This window comes from Malania oleifera, chromosome 13 (assembly GCF_029873635.1).
Source record: "Malania oleifera isolate guangnan ecotype guangnan chromosome 13, ASM2987363v1, whole genome shotgun sequence".
NCBI lineage: Eukaryota > Viridiplantae > Streptophyta > Magnoliopsida > Santalales > Ximeniaceae > Malania > Malania oleifera.
Genome location: NC_080429.1, coordinates 1,856,744 through 1,883,596, shown reverse-complemented (window position 1 = coordinate 1,883,596; position 26,853 = coordinate 1,856,744). Strand labels below are relative to the sequence as shown.

General features: G+C 34.8%; 1 protein-coding gene across 1 annotated transcript in view; it reads right to left on the bottom strand.

Moving 5' to 3' along the window:
* LOC131145630 (uncharacterized) overlaps window positions 1-25,750 on the bottom strand; it is a 31,427-nt gene extending 5,677 nt beyond the window's left edge. Inside the window, exons 1-4 of the mRNA XM_058094816.1 lie at window positions 25,309-25,750; window positions 19,459-19,759; window positions 3,348-3,506; window positions 2,896-3,191 (exon numbers count right to left, since the gene is read on the bottom strand). Of these exons, the coding sequence (XP_057950799.1) occupies window positions 2,896-3,191; window positions 3,348-3,506; window positions 19,459-19,759; window positions 25,309-25,500 (948 nt within the window). The 5' untranslated portion in view covers window positions 25,501-25,750. The remainder of the gene's footprint in view (window positions 1-2,895; window positions 3,192-3,347; window positions 3,507-19,458; window positions 19,760-25,308) is intronic.
* Window positions 25,751-26,853: the final 1,103 nt, after the last annotated feature.

Genomic DNA, 26,853 nt, shown 5'->3' with positions numbered 1-26,853 from the left:
GTCCTCAAACAAATGAACAAGTGTAAATAATGAATTTAGAGCTTCTTCACTATCAATGCATAAAAAACTGAGAAATAAATTAGAAAATATTCCAAATAAATGAACAAAAATATTTTACTCATCATTAGCATTTTATTTTTCATAATTTTTAATTATATTAAAATATTTCTTATTTGTAATAATATTTAACATAAAAAGCAGTGCAATGAAAAACGAATTTCCTTCATTTTTTTTTCATCCTTTACTCAAAAAAATGAACAAATGTAAATAACATAACTAAGGAGGTCAATGTCTTTTGAGTTTTGTCCTTATTATAATTTCACAAGGTAAAGAAAAAATTTGAAAACAAAAAAATCAAATAGATTTTTTATTTTAATTTCAGGTTTAAAAAAAGAAAACAGACAACCAAACAGGTTCAGTTTTTGATTTCAGTTTTAATGACAGAACCAAGCAGGTTGTTGTTTTCAGTTTTTAGTTTCTGTTTCTAGTTTTCAGTTTTCGTTTCTAGTTTTTGGTATTCAAATTTTGACAATGATACCAAACGGCCCATATACTTTTTGCTTGCCACGGGTGATGAGAATCAACAAGCACCATTAAATGATGAGAATCGACAAGCACCATTAAAGGATCCATTGCATGTTCCAGTGAGACCTATCACTAGAGAGAGATCCAAGAAGATCAAAGAAGCACTTCATGGGTTGATTCAAGATATTTGGGCTTATTCAAAAAACAAGGCACTCCAAGCTTGACCCAAAGAAAGATAAAGACTTAATAAACTTAATCCAAGTTTTTGATAGAGTTGATCTTGCTTAAATGCTGTAATCTTCTTAATAATTGTGTGCTATTCAAATATGAGATTTGACTTTTTGACTTAAATCTTTACATTTAATTTGTAATTTTGCAAGACAACTTGTTTGCTTGCATGTGCATATTTTTGTAAGTTGTGTTATTATTAATTGTGTTAGGTTAAGAGTTGTTGGAAGTGTTCAATGTTTTGTCTCCTAGGCTATGCCTATAAATAGCTTTCTCATTGTAAGAACAAAGACATGAAGGAATAAAAATGTGAGGGTTTGTTTCTTCTTGGTTCTTCAAAGAACTTGTGAACTTATCAAGGAATTCTTCCTTATGGCATTCAAATTTATACCTTTGGTTCGTGATTCATTCATAATCATTGGGTCGGGGTTTGTTAATTTATATCTTCGGTTCATGATTAAGTTATAATCATTGGGTTGGGGTTTGTTACTTTATACCTTTGGTTCACGTTTCATTTATAAACGTTGGGTCTGAATTTTCTATCAAAAATTTGAATTTTAGTTTTCTTGGGCAAGTATTCCAATATTGTTCGTTGGGTCTCAATATGTGTCGGTTGAGGTTCGCATCATTTGGCAAGTATTCCAATATTGTTTGTTGAGTTTCAACACATGTCGATTGAGGTTCGCATCATTTGGTATCAAAGCTTAAGTTCTAAAATCAAGTTTACTATCCTTTTATCTTTTATTTCTTGTTATCATCCTATCTTGTTCTATTTATGTTCATTATTCATTGTTTTTGTTTTGTAACGTATACCAAGTAGGAAAAAAAAAAAAGAGGAGGCATCAAAAAAGAAAAAAAAAAAAGGAGACATCAAAAAAGAAAAGAAAGCAACAAAAAAAAAAAAGGTGATATTGAAGCAACGGATACTATCACTTGGTACTTAACAAAGTTTTTTTTTTTTTCTTGAATTGTGACTTTTGTAGTTTCATTTCCCTCAAAAATCTGATTTTTTGTCCTCTTCCTTGATCTGTTGTTTCTATAATATTTTCTTGCCGTCAATATTGGCTTAAAATACTACAAGGATTCGAGGACGAATCCTTTTGTAGAGAAGGGGAATGATGAGAATCGACAAGCACCATTAAATGATCCATTGCACGTTCCAGTTGGACCTATCACTAGAGAGAGATCCAAGAAGATCAAAGAAGCACTTCATGAGCTGATTCAAGATATTTGGGCTTGTTCAAAAATGGGGCACTCCAAGCTTGGCCCAAAGAAAGATGAAGGTTTAATAAACTTAATCCAAGTTTTTAATAGAGTTGATCTTGCTTAAATGCTATAATCTCCTTAATAATGGTGTGTTATTCAAATATGGGATTTGACTTTTTGACTTAAATCTTTACATTTAATTTGTAATCTTACAAAACAACTTGTTTGCTTGCATATACATATCTTTGTAAGTTGTGTTATTATTAATTGTGTTAGGTTGAGAGTTGTTGAGAGTTGTTAAGAGTTGTTGGAAGTGTTTAATGTTTTGTCTCTGAAACTATACCTATAAATAGTCTTCTCATTGTAAGAACAAAGCCATGATGGAATAAAAATATGAAGGTTTGTTTCTTCTTGGTTCTTCAAAGAACTTGTGAACTAATCAAGAAATTCTTCCTTGTGGTGTTCAAATTTTATACCTTTGGTTCGTGATTCATTCATAATCATTAAGTCGAATTTGTTAATTTATACCTTCGGTTCATGATTAAGTTATAATCAATGGGTCGGAGTTTGTTACTTTATACCTGCGGTTCACGTTTCATTTATAAACGTTAGGTCTAGATTGTCTATCAAAAATCTGAATTTTAGCTTTCTTGGGCAAGTATTTCAATATTGTTCGTTGGGTCTCAACGCGTGTCGGTTGAGGTTCGCATCATTTGGCAAGTATTCCAATATTGTTTGTTAGATTTCAACGCATGTCGATTGAGGTTCACAGCAACAGGTCTCAAACATTTCATATTATTATTATAGTTCTGTCATAATATTTATCTGCAGGGAATGTGCTTAAATCCCAGCATTCATCAAAATGCACCAGCATAGAATCAAAGGAATGGTGGGTAAACTAAATACAGGAAGACAAGATGAGAAATGAGTACTAACAGGAGATGGCTTCCCACTCTTCTCCTCATCGAGTAGATCTCTGATAGGAAAATAGGCTGCTTTCTTGCAGAGCTCAAGTAGATCAGAACCAGTGTAACCATCGCACAAGCCAGCTATGTGATAAAAGTCAATCCCATGTTCCACTCTCTCACCCTTCAAAACAACTTTCAGTATCTCAGCCCTCTCCCTTCGATCTGGCATCCCAATTTCAAATGCCTGAGGAAGACGTCGAAGTATTGCTTCATCAAGCTCTGAAGGACGATTAGTTGCAGCAAGGACCATCACTCTAGCATTCTCTATAAAGACAGTGAAGGATAATCATAACCAAAAAATTCGTTTCACACTTTTTAACTAAAGGAAAAGGACAGGCTAGAAATTATAAAAAAATATAAAAAAGTGAACTTCATCTTTGTAAAGATATGATGTAACTGCTACTGAATCTAAAAACTCACGATCTGTGGTAAAACCATCCCATAGAGCCATGAACTCAGTCTTCATGTTAGTTAATGCTTCATGATCTGTATTGCGGCGCTGACCCAAAAAACTGTCAACCTCATCAATGAATATAATAGCAGGCTGGAGTTTATGAGCCAAGGTGAATACAGCAGCCACTGCAAAAGTTACAGTAGGAAATCAACAATCAACCATATAGAAAACGTAATTTGCAGGAGGAACACATACGAGAGTCAGCTCTATGCAGTCCAGATCAGCTATACATGATCTACTAGCAACCACCTGTGCAACTAACATGGGTCCGCTATCTGACCTAACCATAATTAGTTATGCATTCTTCCACATGCCAGTAAAAAAGAAAAGGCTGAAACACAACTCAAGTAAAAATTTATTGAAGTTATGAAGAGCATAATTACAGTCAAATAATAGTGACCATTCCTTCTTTTGCTATTTTTTTTCTCTCTGTTTTTCTCCTCTTTCTGCCCACACGACAAATCAAAACAAAACATTATCTCTTCATGAGATGGGGAAAAGCATATAGAGGAGAAGCTTCATTTTCAAAAAGACTGGTCATTTCAGTCGATCATTCTGACCAGGGTTTCTCTTACCCTGCAAAGCCTAACCATCTTCAAATTTAGGCTTCATTTTCAAAAAATGCTCTTTTCAATTGATCATCCTGACCAGGGTTTCCCTACAATGCATAGCCTAACTATCTTCTAATTTAACAAAAAATATAACACTAAATATCAAGGTACATGTGTGTAACACTTACATGCATAACATTTTACTAGACATGCTTCTTAGTTGATTTCTGAGATGACCATGCTTAATAAAATCTTTACTTTTCTCATTTGCAATACAAAGGCTAAGCCAAAAGAAGACAACAGAGACATTATCTATAAAATTTTGACCAAAAATTTAACATTTACATGCATGACGTTTTATTAGATATTCTTCTTAGTTATGTCTAAGTTGAGCATGCTATATAAAATATTCATTTTCTCAAATGCGATGGCTTGTATGCCAAAAACAAGTTGCGCTGTACGCCTGTACGTAAAAAGTAGCATTTCAACATAATAACCCATTTCATTCAAAAAACACAAAAATTTCTGCATTTTGGACAGCGATCTCACCATTGGGCCATTTGGTACAAGTATCACTGTCAAAAATATGAAAACGTCAGCCAAAAACGAAAACACGAAATCAGAAATGAAAAAATTGAATTGTTTGGTTAATATTTCCAAAACTAAAATAAACTAAAAACACAATTGAGCTCATGTTTAATTTTCTCCTTGAATCAAATAATAGTTAAAAACTTCATTTAAAATAATAAAAATTGAAATTATGCAAATTCGAAAATATTGTAATGAAAAAAAAAATTAATTGCAAATATTTTATTTTATTGTTTTATTTTTTAACTCACTTTTTTTTGTGCTCCAAGAACTATCCTATTTGTACATGGCAACTGATGAGGTAAAAAAGATTTTTTGGAAAAAAATTTTTACAAATTTTGTAAACTTTTTTACTTTAATTATTTTTAAAATTCATATGGCCATTTTATTTGTATAGAATGAATTATTTAATCATAAAATTCAATTCTAGTTACTAAACACCAATATACCCATTTTAGTTCAACAAATCACAATAGAACACACTTTAAGCTTAATGTTCTACTCTTAAATGTTGATATATGCATCTAAAAAATCTACATGGCTAAAAAATTAGAGAGGTGGGATGAAGAAATTGTATATGATGCTGCAAGGAATTGAACAAGACACTGCAAGTGATGCTTGCTAAACTGACAAGGATACTCTTAGCACAATGGCTCGAGGTGCTCAATGAGAAGGGGGTATGGGAGAATATCATATGCTCATATTAGGAAGCTCTCAAACTTCTCACTCATAGGTAGAAGCTCTATGTACTTGAAATGTAAAATGAGTGTGCTGAGCTAGGAGTTAAAAGAGTCCCTTTCTAAAGCGTCGAAACTTTGTTGAAAGAAGGCCTTTTTTAATGGACAAATTGGTGTATATATAGAAAATTTGTCTATTAAGCATTAGGCAAGACTAAAAAACCCTTTCAAGTTTGGACTGTATATTATGGAGAGATGTTAAGGGTAGAATCTTTCTTTCGATAAATATGCATTGTGTTAGTCCACGTCCATAAGGCATTGCCTATTGTCCATTAGACAAGACTCAAAATCCTTTTTCAGTTTGGAGTCTTTGTGACAAAGAGGATAAGGATAGAATGAGTAAAACATGTCTTCTTTTCGGATGGCTAGAGCAAAGACTCCAAACCAAAAAGGGATTTTGAGTCTTGTCTAATGGACAGAAGACCATGCTTCTTTTGAGTATTAAAATCAAGTGTGCGACTTCATCTTGGATTGACTAAATCAAAAGATAGAGCTGAGGGCAAAGTGAAGTTGCCTAGAGGGCACACAAACCAGCAAGGAAATGTAGCAAGACACACTGGCAAGGGAGAGGTAGTATGAATTAGCAAGAATGACAAGTATACTTGCTATATCAAAGCCAATAGTGAAATTGTCAAAATTATTGCGAGTGTTGAAGTATTGGGTAAAATGGAAAACCTAATCAAAACGATAGGTCTCTCCCTCTATTTATAATATATGTCCAATGAACATAATTTAACCTTAACAACTAACACTTACTAATATAACACTAGCACATACTAATAATGCTAAATGAACAAAATAACCATTAACACTCCCCCTCAAGTTGAAGCATAGAAATCATACACTCCTAACTTGTTACAAGTAAATTTAAACAAGTAACCTACAAAGTTTTAGTGAATAAATCAGCAAGCTACAACTCATACTACACCTAAGTGGTTGTAATGAACTCTTGCCCAAGTTTTTCTCAAACAAAGTCGCAATCAACTTCAATATCTTTTCATCACATAGGGAAGAACAGGATGGAGGCAATATGAAAAGCAACTTGATTATCATGCATCAACTACATAGACCAAGAATGTGGAAAGCCAAGTTCTTCCACTAAGTTCTTTAACCAAATAAGTTCATATGTAGTGTGAGCCATGACCCTTACTCTAGCTCAAACACTTGACCACCACAGTTTATTTCTTACTTTTATAGGAAAACAAATTGCCCCCAACAAAGATGCAATACCCAGTTGTGGATCTTATGTCAAATACAGAATGATCTATTGCATACCATCAAAGACCAAACCTAAGTACTACAACATTGAATTGACCAAACCATGTTCCAGAAGACTGTTTTAATTCATATAATGATTTACTAGGCTGACATACTACGCTTGACCCCCTTGAGCAACAAACCCAATGGTTGCTCCATATAGACCTCCTCCTGAAGATCACCGTGCATTCTTCACATCTCAGCGATGCAGAGAGCAGTGATAAGTAGTGGTTAAGGAGATGAATAATCCAAACTATCCACTTAATATATCCTTTAGGATTGATTTTCACAGTATATACGTAGCAACAAACCACAAATTTATCAGGAGAAAGAGATACCAATCCCCAAGTATAATTTTCCTACAATGCACGCATCTTTTCAAGCATAGCATTCCTCTATCCAAAATGGGTTAAGGCTTCAGATATAGATCTAGGAAGAGCAATAATAGATAAGAATACTAATAAAACAATAATATGAGGGTGACAAGAAGTCATTACAAACAAAATTAGAGATGAGATGTTGTGCACATGTGCCCTTACCTTTCCAAATAGAACAAGGGGTTCAACATAAAGGGCAAAATGGCATCATGAAACAAGGAAACCAACTATGAGCTCCCATCGTGAATACACTTGCATATTAGAATGATTGAAGCGATGAGTACTCAAATTATATTGAGAGTCGAAAATAGGTGGATGATTAGGCAAACACAATAGACTAGAATATAGAAGATAAAGTAAAGGGACAGACTTATTGAAGTCGAGAACACTCAAGGACTAACAATAGTATGGTGTAGACTCAAAGAAGGTAACAAAGCAATGTAGTGTAGGGCTATTACAACGATATCCTTTTTGAGTACATGAGATGCCTAGGAAAAACACATTTTATAGCACAAAGATCTAACTTATCCACCCAAGAGTTACAAATGAATAAAAGGCATACTGCTTTTCTTTTACTCCAATAGATTTTTTCCTAATTGTTTTTTGGTTATTGGGATCGGTACAACCGAATATACAAGGCGATCAAAATAACAAAGAAGCATACAAGAAGAGAACATAATAGCGAATTTTAACACACAGAATGAAGAATGCAATTTTGTTAATAAGATAGCAGGAAATGAGCACAACATCACTCCAAAACACTTTAGCAACAAGCATTTGGTAAAGTAAGGTACGAGTGAATTCAAGGATATAACGCAGCCCTATTTCAATGTAAAGTGTGGAAACAAAATGACTAATGAACAATATCAGATTGTGTCATATAAGTAGTGAAGTGCATACCGAAGTACTCTTTAGCATTATCATTCCAAAGAATCAAAACAAGCAAATCAAATTGAGTCTTTATTCAAAACAAAAGGCACAAAATATAAGAAACAACTCAAAACGATCTTTTATTAAATAGAGCCAAGTCATCAATGAAAAAATAATCAACAAAAATTGTGAAGTATTGAAAACCTAACTTGATCAAATCTAACTAGGACCCTAAACATCATAATGGACTAACATCAAAGAGCTTGCTGCCCATTGACCCAGGGGGCAAATGGAACTAGTCATTAAAACTCAAAGTAGGAACTATTTGTTTTGACTTTTCCAATAAAGTATGACCAGGGTGACAAACAATTTGCAGTGGTGTAGCAACAAATGAATCACCCACAAACTGACATAACACTGCCACCAACCTAAGAGACTAACCAATGACCTTAATAGTACTAAACAACGACTAATGAATAAACACAAGTTAACGATGAAAAAAAAATGTTAGATTTTTTAACAAAATACATGACCAACAACTTGAAATTATGGTATATGGAAGGCTTTTAAGTCATTCTGGAGGAAATCGAAGAAAAAACAAGCCTGAAGGATATCTCACATGCAGGTGACAGGGTTCAAAACTGCTAGCAAACTTGGCTAGTGCATGGGCTCTCATCAGGAGATGATATTTCACAAACTTATAGATTGGAGGGTTTTGTAACTATATATGGGGTTTGATGTAGGACAAGAAGTAAGACCATGGAAAGATCCTTGCTGGAAAATAATTAAGAAGAGTTAGGTTAAGTAATCGTGGGGTTAAGTTAGTAATTTATGATGTGTGGTTAGTAGTTTGTTATGTGTGTTAAGTATTAATTAGCATAGGATTATGTGTATTTGGGGGTTATTTGTAATGTTTGTGTAAAGTAGGGATACATTTGTAATGTAATGTAGTTTTAGGGGTCTGAAGTGTACTTTCATGTAAAGAGGCTTTCTTATAAGTAGTGTATGAAAGCCACGCTGTAGGAAGTTGATGAATTACAAATTGAAGTGAACGTGAATTTTCCCCCTGGTATCTCCTCTCTCCTCCCTTCCTCTTCCTCCTCTTCTAATTTCTGCATGGCTGCAGAACCTTGACGCTGCCCCCTGCATCATTTGGTTTAGAGCTCAACCACGATCTCTTTCTTCCATTTCAATTCCCCCATCTTTTCTTTTCAATCTTCTTCTTCCCCCCTCTTCTTCTCTTCTTCCTTTCCCCCACTGTTCTGCAACTTCTATCTCCCTCTACTACAACTTCTTTCTCTCTTCCTCTATTCTGGGGCGTCCCCTACAAGCGACGCGTTGCACTTGAACCACCTGGGTGTAGCGAAAAGTGGGCGAGGGTGGGCTAGATCGTCGCCCCGAAGCGACGCGCTGTGTCGGCGGCCGCGTACGGTGTCAAATATGCGAGAGTTCCTGCATCATTCTAGACGTGGGCAAGTAAAGACGTTAGTTCAGGAAACTAATATTAGATTAGCAACTTGGAATATAGGGACACTTACACGTAAAAGCATGGAAATTGTGGATACAATGATTAGAAGAAGAATTAATATAATTTGCCTTCAAGAAATTAAGTGGGTGGGGGAGAAAGCTAGAGAAATCGATAAATCAGGATTTAAACTTTGGTACACTGGAAAAGAAAAACATAAGAATGGAGTAGGCATTATTATAGACAAAAACTTAAAAGATAGCGTTGTGGATGTAACTAGAGTAAGGGATAAAATTATAAAAATTAAGATGGTATTAGGACAAGAGATAATAAATATTATTAGTGCTTATGCTCCTCAAGTTGGCTTAGCAGAAAATCTTAGGAGACAATTTTGGGAAGATATGGATAGTATTATACAAGGCATACCGGAGACTAAGAAAATATTTATAGGAGGAGAACTGAATGGACACGTTGGAAGAGATAATAAAAATTATGAGAGGATACATAGAGGATATGGATATGGAGACAAAAATGAGTCTGGGGAGATGATCTTAGACTTTGCTATGTCATATGATTTTAGTATAATGAATACTTGCTTTAAGAAGAGAGAAGAACACTTAATAACCTTTAAAAGTGGACAAAATAGAAGTCAAATAGATTTTTTTTAACTAGGAGGGTAGATCGTTTATCATGCAAGGATTGTAAAGTTATTCTAGGTGAAAGCCTAACCACACAACATAGAGTCTTAGTGTTAGATATATGCATTAAAAAATGGAAGAAAAAGGATAAAATAAACCAGTGTAGGAGAACTAGATGGTGGAACCTAAAAGGAGAAAATATAATAAATTTTAAAGATAAAATGATCAAAGATGGAGATTGGACCTCAGAGGATGGAATAGATACTAATACTCCTTGGAATAGATTAGCTAGCTCTATTAAAAAGATAGTAAAAGAGATTTTAGGTGAATCAAGGGGAAGATTCTCGAATAGCAAAGAAAGTTGGTGGTGGGATAAAGATGTACAAAAAATCATAAAGACAAAAAGAATTTGGTATAAAACATGGCAAAAATGTAGAAACAGAGATAACTTTGAAAAATATAAGGAGGTAAGAAAAGATGCAAAAAGGGCCGTTAGTGAAGCTAAATATAGATCATTTAATAGTTTGTATGGTAGATTAGGTACAAAAGAAGAGGAAAGAGATATATTTAAACTTGCTAAAGCTAGAGAAAGGAAGAGCAAGGACTTAGGAAATGTAAAATGTATAAAAAGTGAGGATGATATTGTCTTGGTTAAGGACGAAGATATTAAAGAAAAATGGCGAAGTTACTTTAGTAAGTTGTTTAACGAAAACCAAATAGAAGGCTTAAACTTAGAATTGTCAAATGAGGAAAAGTCTAAAAATATAAGATTTATTCACAAAATTAGAGTTAACGAAATTAAGTTTGCACTAAAAAAGATGAAAAACGGGAAAACTATGGGACCAGATAACATCCCAATTGAAGTTTGGAAATGCTTGGGTGAAAACGGAATTATATGGTTAACTAATTTATTTAATACAATTGTAAAAACTAAGAAAATGCTAGATGAATGGAGGAAAAGCACTTTAATACCTATATACAAAAATAAAGGAGATATTCAAAATTGTAATAACTATCGTGGAATTAAACTAATGAGTCGTACGATGAAACTATGGGAAAGAGTAGTTGAACAAAGATTAAGGTTAGAAACGAAGATCTCAGAAAATCAATTTGGTTTTATGCCTGGGAGATCTACCACAGAAACTATTTATCTTTTAAGAAGATAAATGGAAAAGTTTAGGGAAAAGAAGAGGGACTTGCATATGATATTTATTGACCTTGAGAAAGCATATGATAGGATATCTAGGGAAGTTCTATGGTGGGTTTTAGAAAAAAAGGGTGTATGTTGTAGGTATACCGATGTCATAGGCGTACATCAAGGATCTGCTGAGTCCTTATCTTTTTGCTTTAGTGATGGACCAATTAACTAAGAGTATTCAAAAGGAGGTTCCATAGTGTATGTTATTTGCAGATGATATTGTATTAATTGACAAAACTAGGGATGAAGTAGAGGCTGAGTTAGAATTATGGAGAGAAGCTTTGGAATCTAGAGGCTTCAAGATAAGTAGAAATAAAACAGAATATATGAAATGTAATTTTAGTAATGATAGGAGGAATATTTGAGACAAAGTTAAACTTGATGATGAAGAAATAAATAACACTTGCAGATTTCGATACCTTGGATCTATTATGCAAGCTGAAGGAGAAATTGAAGATGATGTAATGCATAAAATTAAAGTAGGTTGGGTAAAATGGAGAAGTGCTTCAAGTGTGTTATGTGATCGTAGAATACCCTTAAAATTGAAAGAGAAGTTTTATAGGATAGCTATAAGACCAACTATGTTATATGGATCGGAATGTTGGGCGACGAAAAAACATAATATTCAAAAAGTAAAAGTTGCCTAGATGAGGATGCTTAGATGGATGAGTGGTATAACATTGAAAGATAAATTAAGGAATGAACATATTCGTGGTAAGTTAGGTGTAGCTCTTATAGAAGATAAGATAAAGGAGGGACAACTCAGATGATATGGACACTTGCAACGTAGGCCTTATAGTGCACCTGTGAGGAAGAGTGACCTAGTTACTGTGGGGGACAGTAGAAGGGGTAGGGGTAGACCAAAAATAACTTGGGAGGAGATAGTGAGTAAGGATTTAATATCCTTGAATCTATCAAAAGAAATGGTCCATGATCGCATAAATTGGCGGAAAAGGATTCATATAGCCGACCCCACTTAATGGGAATAAGGCTTGGTTTTGTTGTTATTGTTGTTGTTGTTGTCTTCTTTCCTTCTCTCCTTTGTTCTGTAACTTCTACTTCCTCTTTGCTGCTGCTGCTACTTTCTTCTCTTCTTGTTCTCTCGTTTTCCGTTTTAATCTCCTGCTCTGTTCCTAATCCTTTGCTGCCACACAGCCTTCTGCCCTCTTGCTTCTGCTGTGTTTCTCTTCTCCTTCTCTTCTTCCTCTTTTCTTTTATTCTCTCCCATAACTCCCTCAACTCTCTTTCTCATCTTTGAACTCTGTGGCTATCTCTTGGCAGTTTGTGGCAGTTTCTATCCAGCAACTCCTCCAACTTCCCATTTTTTCTTCTTCTCTCCTTCCATTTCTTAACTCTCTCTCTCTCTCTATTTCTGAATTTCAGTTAAAAGAAAAATTGAAAAGCAGTTCTGCGGTTTCTGAACTTTTCATAAAATTCCATCCATGTCCCCATTTCTTCAAACACCACTTTCCAGCCACCATCCTGCAACACCACCCGCACCACCAAAAACAAACCCCCCCCCCCCCCCCGACACCCTTCCCCTCAAAATTTTATCACTGTCCAACAACCGGAGAAACCCCCACGCGCTGGCAAACATACTCCAGCCATCGGCCTTCAAGAATCACTAGTGCCTTGTGTTTTTCTCATCACACCACCACCACCACTGTGCTCCCCACCCACTAAACTGCAGTCGCCTGAAGTTTCATCGCCGAAATCTCGCCACCGGTGACTCATGCACCTCATGCGCCAACAAATAACATGAGAAAGTCTCCCAGAGTCTTCTGCAATTTCCTGCCTCATGAGAAATTTCCTATAGCCACAATATTTTTGAGTTTCTCCATGATAATTTGATCTGCAGCTTGATATTTTAATCATGGAGACAATATAGTGTAAGCAAGCGCAATATTTTGGCACGAAACACAGAAATTGTCACTTCCAGCATCAAAAATCAGGTTTTGCTGCTTAATTTGTGAGTTTTCTTCATGAATTTGTTTCATTTCAGCAGGAAAATTCAATATCAAAAGGTGAATTAAAGATAGTTTTTCTTTAGACATTGGGAGTAAGGCCGTGGGAAATTGTGTTAAATGGTTGTGATATATAGCTGCAGCATCTGTATATGCATAAATTCAGCAACATGGTGACAAATTATAAGCAAAAGTAATGCCATTTATCATACCTTGGGCACAATTTCAAGCTCTTCAACACCTTTCCCTCTTCAACACATTTCTCAAGTGTGGAGAAAAGGCTTGCAAAATCATCATTGATGGAAAATGCCCAGTGGTTGTGGTTTCCATAAATGGAATCATTCGTATGCAGCTTCATCCAGAACCTCACCCAAAGCGTTATGTGATAACTTGGGTTGATAACGCAATTTTACATGTTTATAAAAGATGTTTGGTTCCCATCCAAATGGATGAATATTTGGCTAATTTTGGTGTGATATCCTCCCTATGAATAATGGCCATATTCTCCTTGGCTCTCCGTTCTCCTTGATTGGATGATTTAGTTTAGGTGTGACTCAAGGACATGAAAACACATCTTTCTTTCACTATAATGGGAAGAAAATTGTTTTGAAGTCCGCTCTACCAATGAAACAAGACAAAAAATCAGTCATAAATATTCAGCTTGAAGACAATACAAGGAAGGAAATGAATGTGTTTGACATACGAAGTCCTTCAAACATTCATATTGTAGAGTTTATCATTCCCGATGTGCTAATTGATGCCAACTCTCAATTCAAGCCTATGATGATGCCAAAGGATCGTGGTTTCTTGTCTCACTCAAACATCGAATTATTTCCCATTTTAATTTTATTATTTAATAAAATATTAAATAATACTTTGTTTGGGAAAAAAATTCCCATTTTAAGGCTTACATAATCTTGCAGGACCAAACTGCGAGATTTAAAGGGCCAGGGGTTCTCGTGGTGACGCGTGGCAAAAAATGTCGCAGGATAGTCCTACGAGATTTGCCGGGGAAATAGAACGGTGTGTGACGCGTGGCAAATCTCGCAGGACCATCCTGCGAGATTTGCTTGAACTACTCCTTTCCCCTTATATGAAATATATATTTTTTTGGTAATAAAAATATGAAATCTCCCACCGCTTGAAATTCTGTAATTTCACTTCACCCCACACCTTTCCTTAACCAGCTTCAAATTAATTAATATATTTATTTCTATAAACAAAAGATTCGTAAATTTAAAATATGAATTCATAATTATTATTTTATTAACATTGTTGGGCCTTATTTTTCCTTCTGACTTTGAGGTAACTTTCTTCCAATTTGAATCTATTTGTTGTAAATTGTTGAAAAGAAACATTATACCTTTTCTAGTTAATTTATTATCTTAGGCTAGATAAAATTATGGAGAATAAAGAAATTAATGTTATCAAAATGTACATTGAAATTAAAAAAATATTTAAAATTCATTTAATTGTGTAAAATATTAATATTTTTTATTTTAAAAATTATAAAAATTACAATTTACTTTTTAGTTTTTCAATATTGTATTAAAATTGTTCAAAATAATTTCTTGTTTTTATTATTAGATTTAAAAATAATTATAAAAATAGCAACCTTTTTATTCAATTTTTAAACAACTATATAAAATATTATTCCGAATCATGAATTTTAGGGTTAAACTTTAAATTTGCATGAATTTGGAAGAAATTTAATTTATTTTCCAAAGAATGCCATGGAAACTCAAATCCATAGAGTCATTTAAGATTGGTCTTTCGCATTTTTAGGGCTCGTAGTCTTTCCACTATATACTTTTATTCGTAAATTTAAAATATGAATTCATAATTAATAAAAATTGAATTGCGAGCTATAATAATTACATGTTTCCATGTATTATTTCCAGAAAAAATCAGAGTTTACTTTTATAAAAAATATTTTAAATAGAAAGAGCCCAGACATGGCACTAGCAATTATTATTTTATTAACATTGACGAATTTTTTGGAAATAATACATGGAAACATGTAATTATTATAGCTCATAGTTCAATTTTTATTAATTATGAATTCATATTTTAAATTTACGAATCTTTTGTTTATAGAAATAAATATATTAATTAATTTGAAGTTGGTTAAGGAAAGGTGTGAGGTGAAGCAAAATTACCGAATTTCCAGCAGTGGGAGATTTCATATTTTTATTACCAAAAATATATATATTTCATATAAGGGGAAAGGAGCAGTTCAAGCGAATCTCGCAGGATGGTCCTGCAAGATTTGCCACATGTCCTGCGAAATTTGCCATGCGTCACATAGCGTTCCATTTCTCAGGCAAATCTTGCAGGACCATCCTGCGAGATTTTCATGCGACGCATCACTACGAGAACCCCTGGCCCTTTAAATTTCGTAGTTTGATCCTGCGAGATTACGTAAGCCTTAAAATGGGAATTTTTTTCCCAAACAAGGATTATTTAATATTTTATTAAATAATAAAATTAAAATGGGAAAAAACTCCTCAAACATTGGCTTTCAAAGAATCCAAGTTTGCTTCCCTTACGAGCGACACGTTGCACTTGACAACTATAAGACCAGCTATGCTATATGGATCGGAATGTTGGGCGACGAAGAAACATAATATCCAAAAAGAAAAAGTTACCGAGATGAGAATGCTTGGATGGATGAGTGGTATAACATTAAAAGATAAATTAAGGAATAAACATATTCGCGGTAAGTTAGGTGTAGCTCTTATAGAAGATAAAATTAGGGAGGAACGACTAAGATGGTATCGACACTTGCATTGTAGACCACAATGCACCAATGAGGAAAAGTGAGTTAGTTACTGTGGGGGGGAGACATAAAATAACTTGAGAGTAGATAGTAAGGATTTAATTTCCCTGAATCTGTTAAAAGAAATAGTTCATGATCGCATAAATTGGCGGAAAAGGATTCATATAGCCGGCCCCACCTAATGGGACTTAAGGCTTGGTTTTGTTGTTGTTGTTGTTAGTATTAATTAGTATAGGATTATGTGTATTTGGGGGGTTGTTTTTAATTTTGTGCAAAGTAGGGGCATATTTGTAATGTAATGTAGTTTTAGGGGTTTGAGTGTAATTTCATGTAAAGAGGCTTTCTTATAAATAGTGTATGAAAGTCATGTTGTAGGCAGTTGTTGATGAATTTGAATTGAAGTGAACGTGAGTTTTCCCTCTGATATCTCCTCTCCCCTCCCTTCCTCTTCCTCTTCTAATTTCTCCATGGCTGCAGAACCTTGATGCTGCCCCCTGCATCAGGGTTGGTTTTCCAAAATCTAAAACTTCTAGTTTAATTCCCTTAATCAAATGATCGTTTTGTCCTTTAAGCAACTCAAAAGATTTTGAAGGGCAATACCTATACCACTTCCTTTCGTTTGGTATAAAAATCAATGTGGCTCTCACCCAAGGCTACAACTTCAACCTTTTTGGGGAGAGGGTAATGGCCCCATGATAAAGTGGTATTAGAGCCAACCCAACCTGATTAGACTCACGCCAAGCGCCCAAGGTGGTAGGCGGATGGCCATCAGCCTAGAGGGTGTCACTAGATTGGGTGGGGGAGAATGTCACACCGAGCACCCAGGAGGGGTATCCAGGGTGTCTGGCCAAATGCCAAAGGTTAAGCAAGGAGCTTCTATCCTATATCGGAAAAAGTTGGGAGATTCTAAGGGCTTATAAGCGTGGGCGCTGGACACTCTAACAAGGTACCTTTTTGAGGAGAGGGTAATGGCCCCGTGATTGTTAGCCTATTCAAAGCATTAGAAATAGTCTCCAAGGCATTCTCCATATCTTGTACCCTACCGAGCAATAATTCCACCTCGGCAAACAACTTAACATTAGTCACCATGCTTATATTTGTACACGCGTGCACAGCAATAATTTCACCTACGACCCTAAAAAAAGCGCCATCAATTCTCAATTTATTTATGCAAAACGACTAACCTTATCCCCAATTTCTAAAAAAATACCTTAAATTCACCTTTAATCTTCCAAATCATTCAGAAATTAAATAATTTCACTAAGAAAACTCACAAATACAGCAACGAAATCTGATTCTTGATGCTGGCAATGACATTTTCTAATTTTTTGTATCAAATTATCGTGCTTGCTTGCAAAATATCAAGCCCATAATCAAAATATCATGGAAAACTACAAAATTTCATATATGGAACCAATTTCTAGCGTGTGGAAGTTGCTAGGGTTTCTAAGGAATTTCCACATGCGCGCAGCAGGCAAGTGAGGCACCTGTACGCAGCAGGTAAGTGAGGCACATGCACTGCCTGCGATGATTTTATGACAATGAACTTTGGTGCAAAGTAGATCAGAAGGTCCTCGTTGCAGCAGCGGTGGTGTGGGAAAATAATCTCAGGGACTTGGGGATTTCAAACGAACAGCAGCTGAGAACCTTTCTCAGCCACATGGGGCCACAAGGTTTCTTTGACGGCGTTGAAATTTAAGGGAGAGGCTTTCCAAACATTTCTATTTTGAATGGCAGATCTGGTGTTGCAAAATGACACTTGCAAAGTGACATTTAAAATTTGAGGTTAGTGGTTGTAATTTCAATTTCGGTTTGGCAATGAACAGCACACGAGTGAAACAAATTCTCATATTCAACAATGAGTGAGGAAAAATAGAGATTCTGAAGAGAGAGAGAGAGAGAGAGAATATGTAAGAATCAAAACTGTAAGAACATGAGAAAGAATTGAAGAAGAGAAACAAAGAAAATAAAGGGCTAGAATGAACAGAGAGAGAGAGAGAAGAAGAAGAAGAAGAAGAAGAAAAAGAATGAGAGAGGGGGGAAACTCGAGATTGAAATGGAAGAATTAAGATTGATTTGGGCTCTAATGCCAAGATGCGGGAGAGCATCAATGAATTGTTGCCAAGGGAGAAATAAAGGAGAGGAGCCGCAAGACGGAAGTGGAAGAGAGGAGGAGCAAGGGGATAAAATTGGGGAGAAAGAACACACATTTGATTCTCAATTCAAAATTAACAATAACCACATCTTAATTGGCTTTCACGCACGATTATAAGACAGCCTAAAATACAAGAAATTAAACATATACCCCTAAAGTTACATGAAATTACAAACAAACCCCAACAACGTAATCCTACTACAAGCAAACCAAATAGGCATAATAAACCAATGTTTTAAAAGGCAGCGTTTTAACCCTCAAAAGGCGAGGCGTAAGCCTTAAGGCGTTGGGGCATAAGCCTTTTGAGAATTTGTTTTCTAAGATAAAAATTTGTTAAATAAATTATATATATTTAAAATAAAGTAAAAGTTAAGAAAATCACAAATATAATGTAAAAGAAAAAAAAAAACTAGATGTACTTCGCAAAATACTTGTAGGCCATTCAAAAATTGTTAACTTGAATACATGACATAAATCATGACAAGAGATAGCCATACCATTACAAAGTTAAAACTATTTTCATGACGTAAGATACAAGTCCACTTATTTTGAAAAGGTTGAGTTTCAAGAGTTTTAGAAATAAACTCATATTATGACATTCATTTTGTACAAACATGTAGTTAAAATTTTCTAACCAATTCTAACTTGAGAATCACACACCAAAAATGTGTAAGCCTCAACTAAAAAGGCACAAAAAGCGTGCTTTTGTAAAAATGCGTAAGCCTCAGCATGTAATGTGTTAGCCTTTTTGGAATTTGGTATTTTAGATTGAGCCTCAAGGCGTTTTAAGCATGCTTTGCCTTGAGGCGAGCCTCGATTGAGCCTTTTAAAACACTGTAATAAACTATTAATCAACTAAGCACATTAGATTTAGGATCCAACAATCCCTCAGGCCCCATTCCTTGAATTTGGCTTCCAAGTTGGGTCAAAATGATCCATCCAAATACATGCTTCCTATCCTACGTCACCTCTTACAAAAAATTCGATCACCATCTGATCTTGAATGTGGTTACATGCGCCAAGAACAGAAGCTTTGGCTGTCACACCTTCAAAATCTCCCCTTTGCTGGAGTAAATTTGACACATTACAATCACCTGTTTCTCTCTTGGCAATAACTCCAATTGCTAATCTGAATCACATAGTTCATAGGCTTTTATACACTCTAGAGCCCAGATTATTGATACTCTCACCATCCTAGAAATGACATAGTTCCGCACTTATATATATGCTATATAAAAAATCAGCAACCTTATGTTTTGTCAGCTAAGTCTAGTGCATGGCTTGCCAGTTATCAATGTAGAACTACACTTGCGTGTAAAATTACAAATACAATACAATGGCATCACACAATTGTGGTAACGAAGGTTTATGCAATACATATAAAAATATAGCACTTAACAGTGTAATGAAGATGAATCTTAGAATCATAAATTTCTCTTTCAGCAACAGTTGAATCCAAGAACTAAAGTACGAACATAAATACATGATAAACGCTTACCAAGCTTTTGTGCATCCCCAAACCATTTGCTCATTAAATTCGATATTCTAACATTAATGAAAACAGCTCCAGACTCTTTTGCAATAGCTTTGGCAAGCATGGTCTTTCCCGTACCAGGAGGCCCATATAACAATACCCCTTTTTGGGGACCAAGAAGCTTCCCATGTGCAAACAACTCAGGTCTCCGCAATGGAAGAATCACTAGTTCAAATAATGCTTGCTTAATCGTTTCTAACCCTCCAATGGATTTAAATTCCACATCTATATGGTCCGGATTTATAACATCACAAGCTATTACATCCTGTAAAATCATTAAACATCAAAGAGTCAAACACAAAGGGGAAAAAAATAATCCTAAGTTTACTTATTCTAGTAGGGTCATAGTCTTTAATTCTAGTAGGAAAGTAGTCTTTAGTTTTGTTATATGACAATGCCATGAAAGTTCTGTTGGTATTGCTATTTCATGGTCCATTTAAACTGATGGTTTTTTCATTCTTTCCTAAACTGAACATGTTGCAAAAAATATTTGCCATAATTAGAGCAGCTCCCTTATTCATAAATTTATTATCTAAAAAATTACACCAACAAATTGGTCCATGCAAAAATTCATGGGAGCCCAAAAACCAGCTTGGATTTGAAGGCTTGAAACACCAATCCCTAATCCAAGTTCTAATCAAAACAGTCATAATAAGGATTTAAAATGCCATTCAAAATTATAGAGTTTTGTATAATTCCACCCAAAATCCAAATACAAAACTCGAACTCCATGCTCCCTAATGCAATGTTGATCTAACTTTAATTCATCAAACCATAATCTTCAAACCCCTAAAAATTCCTGACAGTACAAAACCATTCAAAGGCAACTATCATTTGCAACAATAACCTTCTATATTTACTTTCTGCTTCCCCTCGACAAGCCCGGAACTATGACAAAAATGAATTATTAAACTCACCTTGTTCTATGTACTTCTAAAGAAACACCTTAATTCAATCAAACGTATAGAAATCCCTCACAGAACACCACCGTTCAAATCTTACCCCTTGCACAAAACAAAACAAATAGACTAGTAATCAAACAGAGAAAAAAAAAACACACACACACATGCGCGCGCGGGCACACGCAGACCTCGTAGTGGTTGGTTTGAATAAGAGGGCGACCAAGACGCTTGGCGATTTCCTTCTTCTCCTGAAGAACCTTCTTGGATGCCTCGCGGTTGGGGTCCAGGTGTCGAAGCCCAGCGAACAGCACGAGGCAGCTCAGTGAGGCGCTCGCTGCGTACAGCACCAGTTTCTCCAAAAACCTCGTCTCCGATTCCATCTCTTTCTATACGCAACAATTTCAATTCAAACGCTGTTCGTTTCCTGCAAAAATGGGTTCGGCAAGGAATGGAAAAGTAGGGTTTGAAAGTGCGGAGAGAAAAGAATAGCTATGGCGGTTCGACAACTGCGCAAATGCCACGTGGCCACGCCCTAACCCATACTGGAAATTACAGGCATCAGACTCTGGGGATAGTATGGCATTCCCGAATTTCTATTAAATTGAAGTGCTGAAGAAATTCAGAGTTGGCTCGATTACAAAATCAAAGAAATTAGTACGGTATAAAGGCAACCCTTCCATTCTAATGCAAAACTATAGTCACTACAACGACATACCTCACTTTTGTTAAATAGTATAATTAACTCAAATTAGATATTATTTATTGTGCAACTATTCTTATCTTGTATACACTTTAAATAATATTTCAAAATAAATACGCAAACATATGAATATACATAATTAAATAATTTAAAATCTTTTTATGAGTTTTGTTAGCAATTTCATTTGTAGTTAATAGTGGAGTATTGCTAACCCATACGTATATTTAATTGGTTCTTAAATTTTTTTCTTTATCCTAATTTGGTATTTGAAAGTTTTACTTTTTTGTATTCTGGTATCTTGATAGAAATATGAGTTAGTTGGTATAACATATGATGAATTCCAATAATAGATTTGAACAAATTTTAATACAAATTTAAAAAGCACAGTACAGATCTAAATTCAAAATACATCTAAACATAGGATTAATGTTTGTCGTATATTTAATTTATATATAATATATGTTGACTAGTTCAAGCACATTCTTTGTTATAGTTGCCTTTTGATCATGTTGAAGATAAATTTTTTCATCTTATTGATAATTGACATGACATAAAAAACAAGATTAGAAAAACATGTTAATGAGCTGTGAAAATCAAGGTTTTACAATTAACCTTCAATTATTACCATTAAATTAAGATGAAACCTTTCACCATAAAAATAAATAGTGAATAAATGCTAAATTTAATAGGGATATGTCTTTCCCAACTATAAAAGGGACATTCGGAAAGAAGGCGAGTATCTCATTCTGATATACAATTTCTTACTGTTGCAATCTTATCCTACCGCAATCCTTGATTTAGGCATCATCGCGATCCCCCCAGAGTACACTCCAAGTCTTCCAAACCTCCTGGTTCAATTCCTTGTAGGTGATTGCGGTTTAAGATTAGTCTACATCAATTAGCCAATTTTTAGCAGCAATAGTATTCATTGCCACAATTAATATTGATACTCAATTCACACACTTTTAAAACTAAATTAATAATGAAAAAAAAAAAAACATACATATACTAATTGTTAACCAAGCCACTATAATCTTAATTTTTTCTCAGAAAATCCTTAAAACTATTTTTTCTTACTTTTTTTAACTATTAAAAACACTCAAAGAAAATATTACAAAATTAATATTTAGAAACAAAAAACATTTTCATATGGATCGACTATCATTTTTTTTCCTACACGTGAAGTGATTTTTTTTTAATAGTTCATCAAATTGACACACAAAAAAAACGAGAAGAAGAAGAAGAAGAAAAAGACGAACGAGAGGGGGAAAATTGGGGATTGAAATGGAAGAATTAAGATTGATTTGGGCTCTAATTAGGGGTGAGCATTCGGTCGGTGTGAATTTGATTAATTAACCGAATTAATCGAAAAAATCTCATTAAACCGACTGAAATTTCATATTTAACCGAACTCAAAACCAACCGAATCGAATTTTCGTTAAATCGGTTAACCGATTTTAACCAATTAAATATTTTAATATATATATATATATAATATAGGCCTTATAGTGCACCTGTGAGGAAGAGTGACTTAGTTACTGTAGGGGGCAGTAGAAGGGGTAGGGGTAGACCTAAAATAACTTGGGAGGAGATAGTGAGTAAGGATTTAATATCTTTGAATCTATCAAAAGAAATGGTCCATGATCGCATAAATTGGCGGAAAAGGATTCATATAGCCGACCCCACTTAGTGGGACTAAGGCTTGGTTTTGTTGTTGTTGTATATATATATAATATAGATTTTTAATATATATAAAATATAAATAATATAAATAAAATATATAAAATTTTAATATTATATATATAATTATTTATTATTAATTTATAGTATTCGGTTAATTCAGTTAACCAAACTAAATAAATTTTTAACGGAGTCGAATGGACCGAATTTACTCAGTTAATTTGGTTTTAACTGAATTATGCTCACCCCTAGCTCTAATGCCAAATGATGCGGGGAGAGCATCAATGAATTGCTGACAAGGGAGAAATAAAGGAGAGGAGCAAGAAGGCGGAAGTGGAAGAGAGGAGCAAGGGGCTAAAATTGGGGAAAAAGAACACATTTGATTCTCAATTCAAAATCAACAATAACCACTTCTTACTCGGCTTTCACACACGATTATAAGAAAGCCTAAAATACAAAAAATTAAACATACACCCCTAAAGTTACATGAAACTACAAACAAACCCCCACAACACAATCCTACTACAAGCAAACCAAACACGCTTAATAAACTATTAATTAACTAAGCGCATTAGATTTAGGACCCAACAATCCCTCAGGCCCCATTCCTTGTATTTGGCTTCCAAGTTGGGTCAAAATGATCCATCCAAATACATGCTTCCTATCCTACATCACATCTTCCAAACAATTCGATCACCATCTGACCTTGAATGTGGTTACATCCACCGAGAACAAAAGCTTTGGCTATCACACCTTCAAAATCTCACCTTTGCTGGAGTTAATTTGACACATTACAATCACCTATTTCTCTCTTGACAATAACTCCAATTGCTAGTCTGAATCACATAGTTTATGGGCTTTTATAGACTCTAGAGTCCAGATTATTGATACTCTCACCATCCTAGAAATGACATAATTCCACACTTATATATATGCTATATAAAAAAATCAGCAACCTTATGTTTTGTCAGCTAAGTCTAGTGCATGGCTTGCCAGTTATCAATGTTGAACTACACTTGCATGTAAAGTTTCAAATACAATACAATGGCATCACACAATTGTGGTAACTAAGGTTTATGCAATGCATATAAAAATATAGCACTCAACATAGTGTAATGAAGATGAATCTTAGAATCACAAATTTTTCTTCCAGCAACAGTTGAATCCAAGAACTAAAGTACATAAATACATGATAAGCGCTTACCAAGCTTTTGTGCATCCCCAAACCATTTGCTCATTAAATTCGACATTCTAACATTAATGAAAACAGCTCCAGACTCTTTTGCAATAGCTTTGGCAAGCATGGTCTCTCCCATACCAGGAAGCCCATATAACAAGACCCCTTTTTGGGGACCAAGAAGCATCCCATGTGCAAACAACACGGGTCTCTATAATGGAAGAATCACTAGTTAAAATAATGCTTGTTTAATCGTTTCTAACCCTCCAATGGATTTAAATTCCACATCTATATGGTCTGGATTTATAACATCACAATTCACAAGCTATTACATCCTGTAAAATCATTAAACATCAGAGAGTCGGAAGTTTACTTATTCTAGTAGGGTCGTAGTCTTTAATTCTAGTAGGAAAGTAGTCTTTAGTTTTGTTATATGACAATACCACGAAAGTTCTGTTAGAAGTTGCTATTTCATAGTCCATTTAAACTGACGTTTTTTTCATTCTTTCCTAAACTGAACAGGTTGCAAAAAATATTTGCCACAATTAGAGCAGTTTCCTAATTCATAAATTTGTTATCTACACAATTCCACCAACAAATTGTTCCATGCAAAAATTCGCAGGAGCCCAAAAACTCACTTGGATTTGAAGGTTTGAAACACCAATCCCTAATCCAAGTTCTAATCAAAACAGTCATAATGAAATATGCATTTCGTGTGATATAAATTCAAACCCAAAAAGGTTTTGACCTACAAATCCTTGTGAAAATACCCTCGTAAGCTCTATATGGTCATTCTCTATTTCCCCTCTGCAAGCACAGAACCGTAAATAAAATTAATTGTTCCATTCGTTTTTCCTGTAAGCTTTTGAAAATGCACTTAAGCTGGATTTGGGAACATGAAGCCGAAGTCTTGGATTTAAAATTGTGAGGATTTAAAATGCCATTCAAAAATATAGAGTTATGTATAATTCCACCCAAAATCCAAGTACAAAGCTCGAACTCCACGCTCCCTAATGCAATGTTGATCTAACTTTAATTCATGAACCCATAATCTTCAAAACCCTAAAAATTCCTGACGGAGTGACGGTACAAAACCATTCAAAGGCGACTATCATTTGCAACAATAACCTTCTATATTTACCTTCTACTTCCCCTCGACAAGCCCGGAACTATGACAAAAATGAATTATTAAACTCGCCTTGTTCTATGTACTTCTAAAGAAACACTTAATTCAACCAAACCTATACAAATCCCTCACAGTACACTGCCGCTCAAATCTTACCCCTTGCATAAAACAAAGCATACAGACAAGTAATCAAACAAAAAAAAAAAAAAACACGCAGGCACACACAGACCTCGTAGGGGTTGGTTTGAATAAGAGGACGACCAAGACGCTTGGCGATTTCCTTCTTCTGCTGAAGAGCCTTCTTGGATGCCTCGCGGTTGGGATCCAGGTGTCGAAGCCCAGCGAACAGCACGAGGCAGCTCAAGGCGGCGCTCGCTGCGTACAGGACCAGTTCCTGCAAAAACCTCGTCTCCGATCCCATCTCTTTCTATACGCAACAATTTCAATTCACAATGTTCGTTTCTTGCAAAAATGGGTTCGGCAAAGAAATGGAAAAGTAGGACTGTGCGGGCTCGCGAGAGAGGGGAGAGAGAGAAGAATAGATACGGCGGTTCGACAACAGCGCGGACACCACACCCTAAATCTATAGTGGAAATTACAGGCCCCGGGCTTTGGGGATAGTGTGGCATTCCCATTTCCCGAATTACTATTAAATTGAAGTGCCGAATTATAGAAATTTTGTTGAGATTGGTAGGTACTAATAATGACCATAAAATCTATGAACACATATTAAGAAAAAATAGATCTAATAGTATTATTGAGGATCCAAAAATTGATGAGATTAGACTATTTAATCTAATAATTATTCAAATATGGAAGAGTATATTGATTGACTAATACAATTAGTCAATAAAAAATAAATAGCTATGTCAACAATGGAGGGTTTGTTCCATATATACATTTGTGCATGTAAGTATTTCTCATATTAAAAGAGAAAAAATGTAAGATTTAGACACTAACTCTCAAAAGATTTGGGGTAATTTAGTCCATTAATGAGTTGATATCATGTGTCATGATCTAGTTGTCTCCTTTTAGGCCCTTATAGGTTTGAGTCATCGAGTCCAACCTAATTTTGATGTTCGAATCAGATCAGTTGATCGATAAGGGTTTGGCAAGGGTCAATAGCTTGGATGGCTTCAATGTGAATGAGGTTAGCAATTAATTTAATTTAAAGTTAAATCGGACTAGACCCAATAACTCTTCAAAGTTGACTCGATCACAAAATCAAAGAAATTAAAATGGTATAAAAGCAATAACTGTTATTTTTTGTCCCACATTGGTAGAATAGTTCCACATTAGTATAAAAAGTTGTTTTGAATTTTGTGTATTATTTGTCTCACATTGGAGAGAAGTGTTTTTTGGATTTAAAGTTGAAGTTATATCAAGAGTTTAACTCTTCATTTGTAAGACACACCTCAAAGTTGTACTTTGTCAAGAAGTAGTGGATTGATTGTCGGCGCCCAAGGACGTAGGTAATTCTATACCGAACCTCGTTAATTTTTTATCTTGTTCTTTTTACTGTCTTATTATTAGTTTCTTATATATTCAATAGCAATAGTTGTAGCATTGGTGTTTGGCACAAGTGGGGTGTCCGGCACAACAATTGGTATCAGAGTTAGGTTGAATAGTGTCGATACGGAGGTGTTCCTCTGTTAGGATCCTTAATTTCACGGTTGATGCTTAAGAAAGATCTTGTCTAAGTGAGTGCTCAGAGACGATTACGGCTCAATCGCTCCCTAGAGGTTAGCCTGATCAAAGTGGAATTCCATATGAC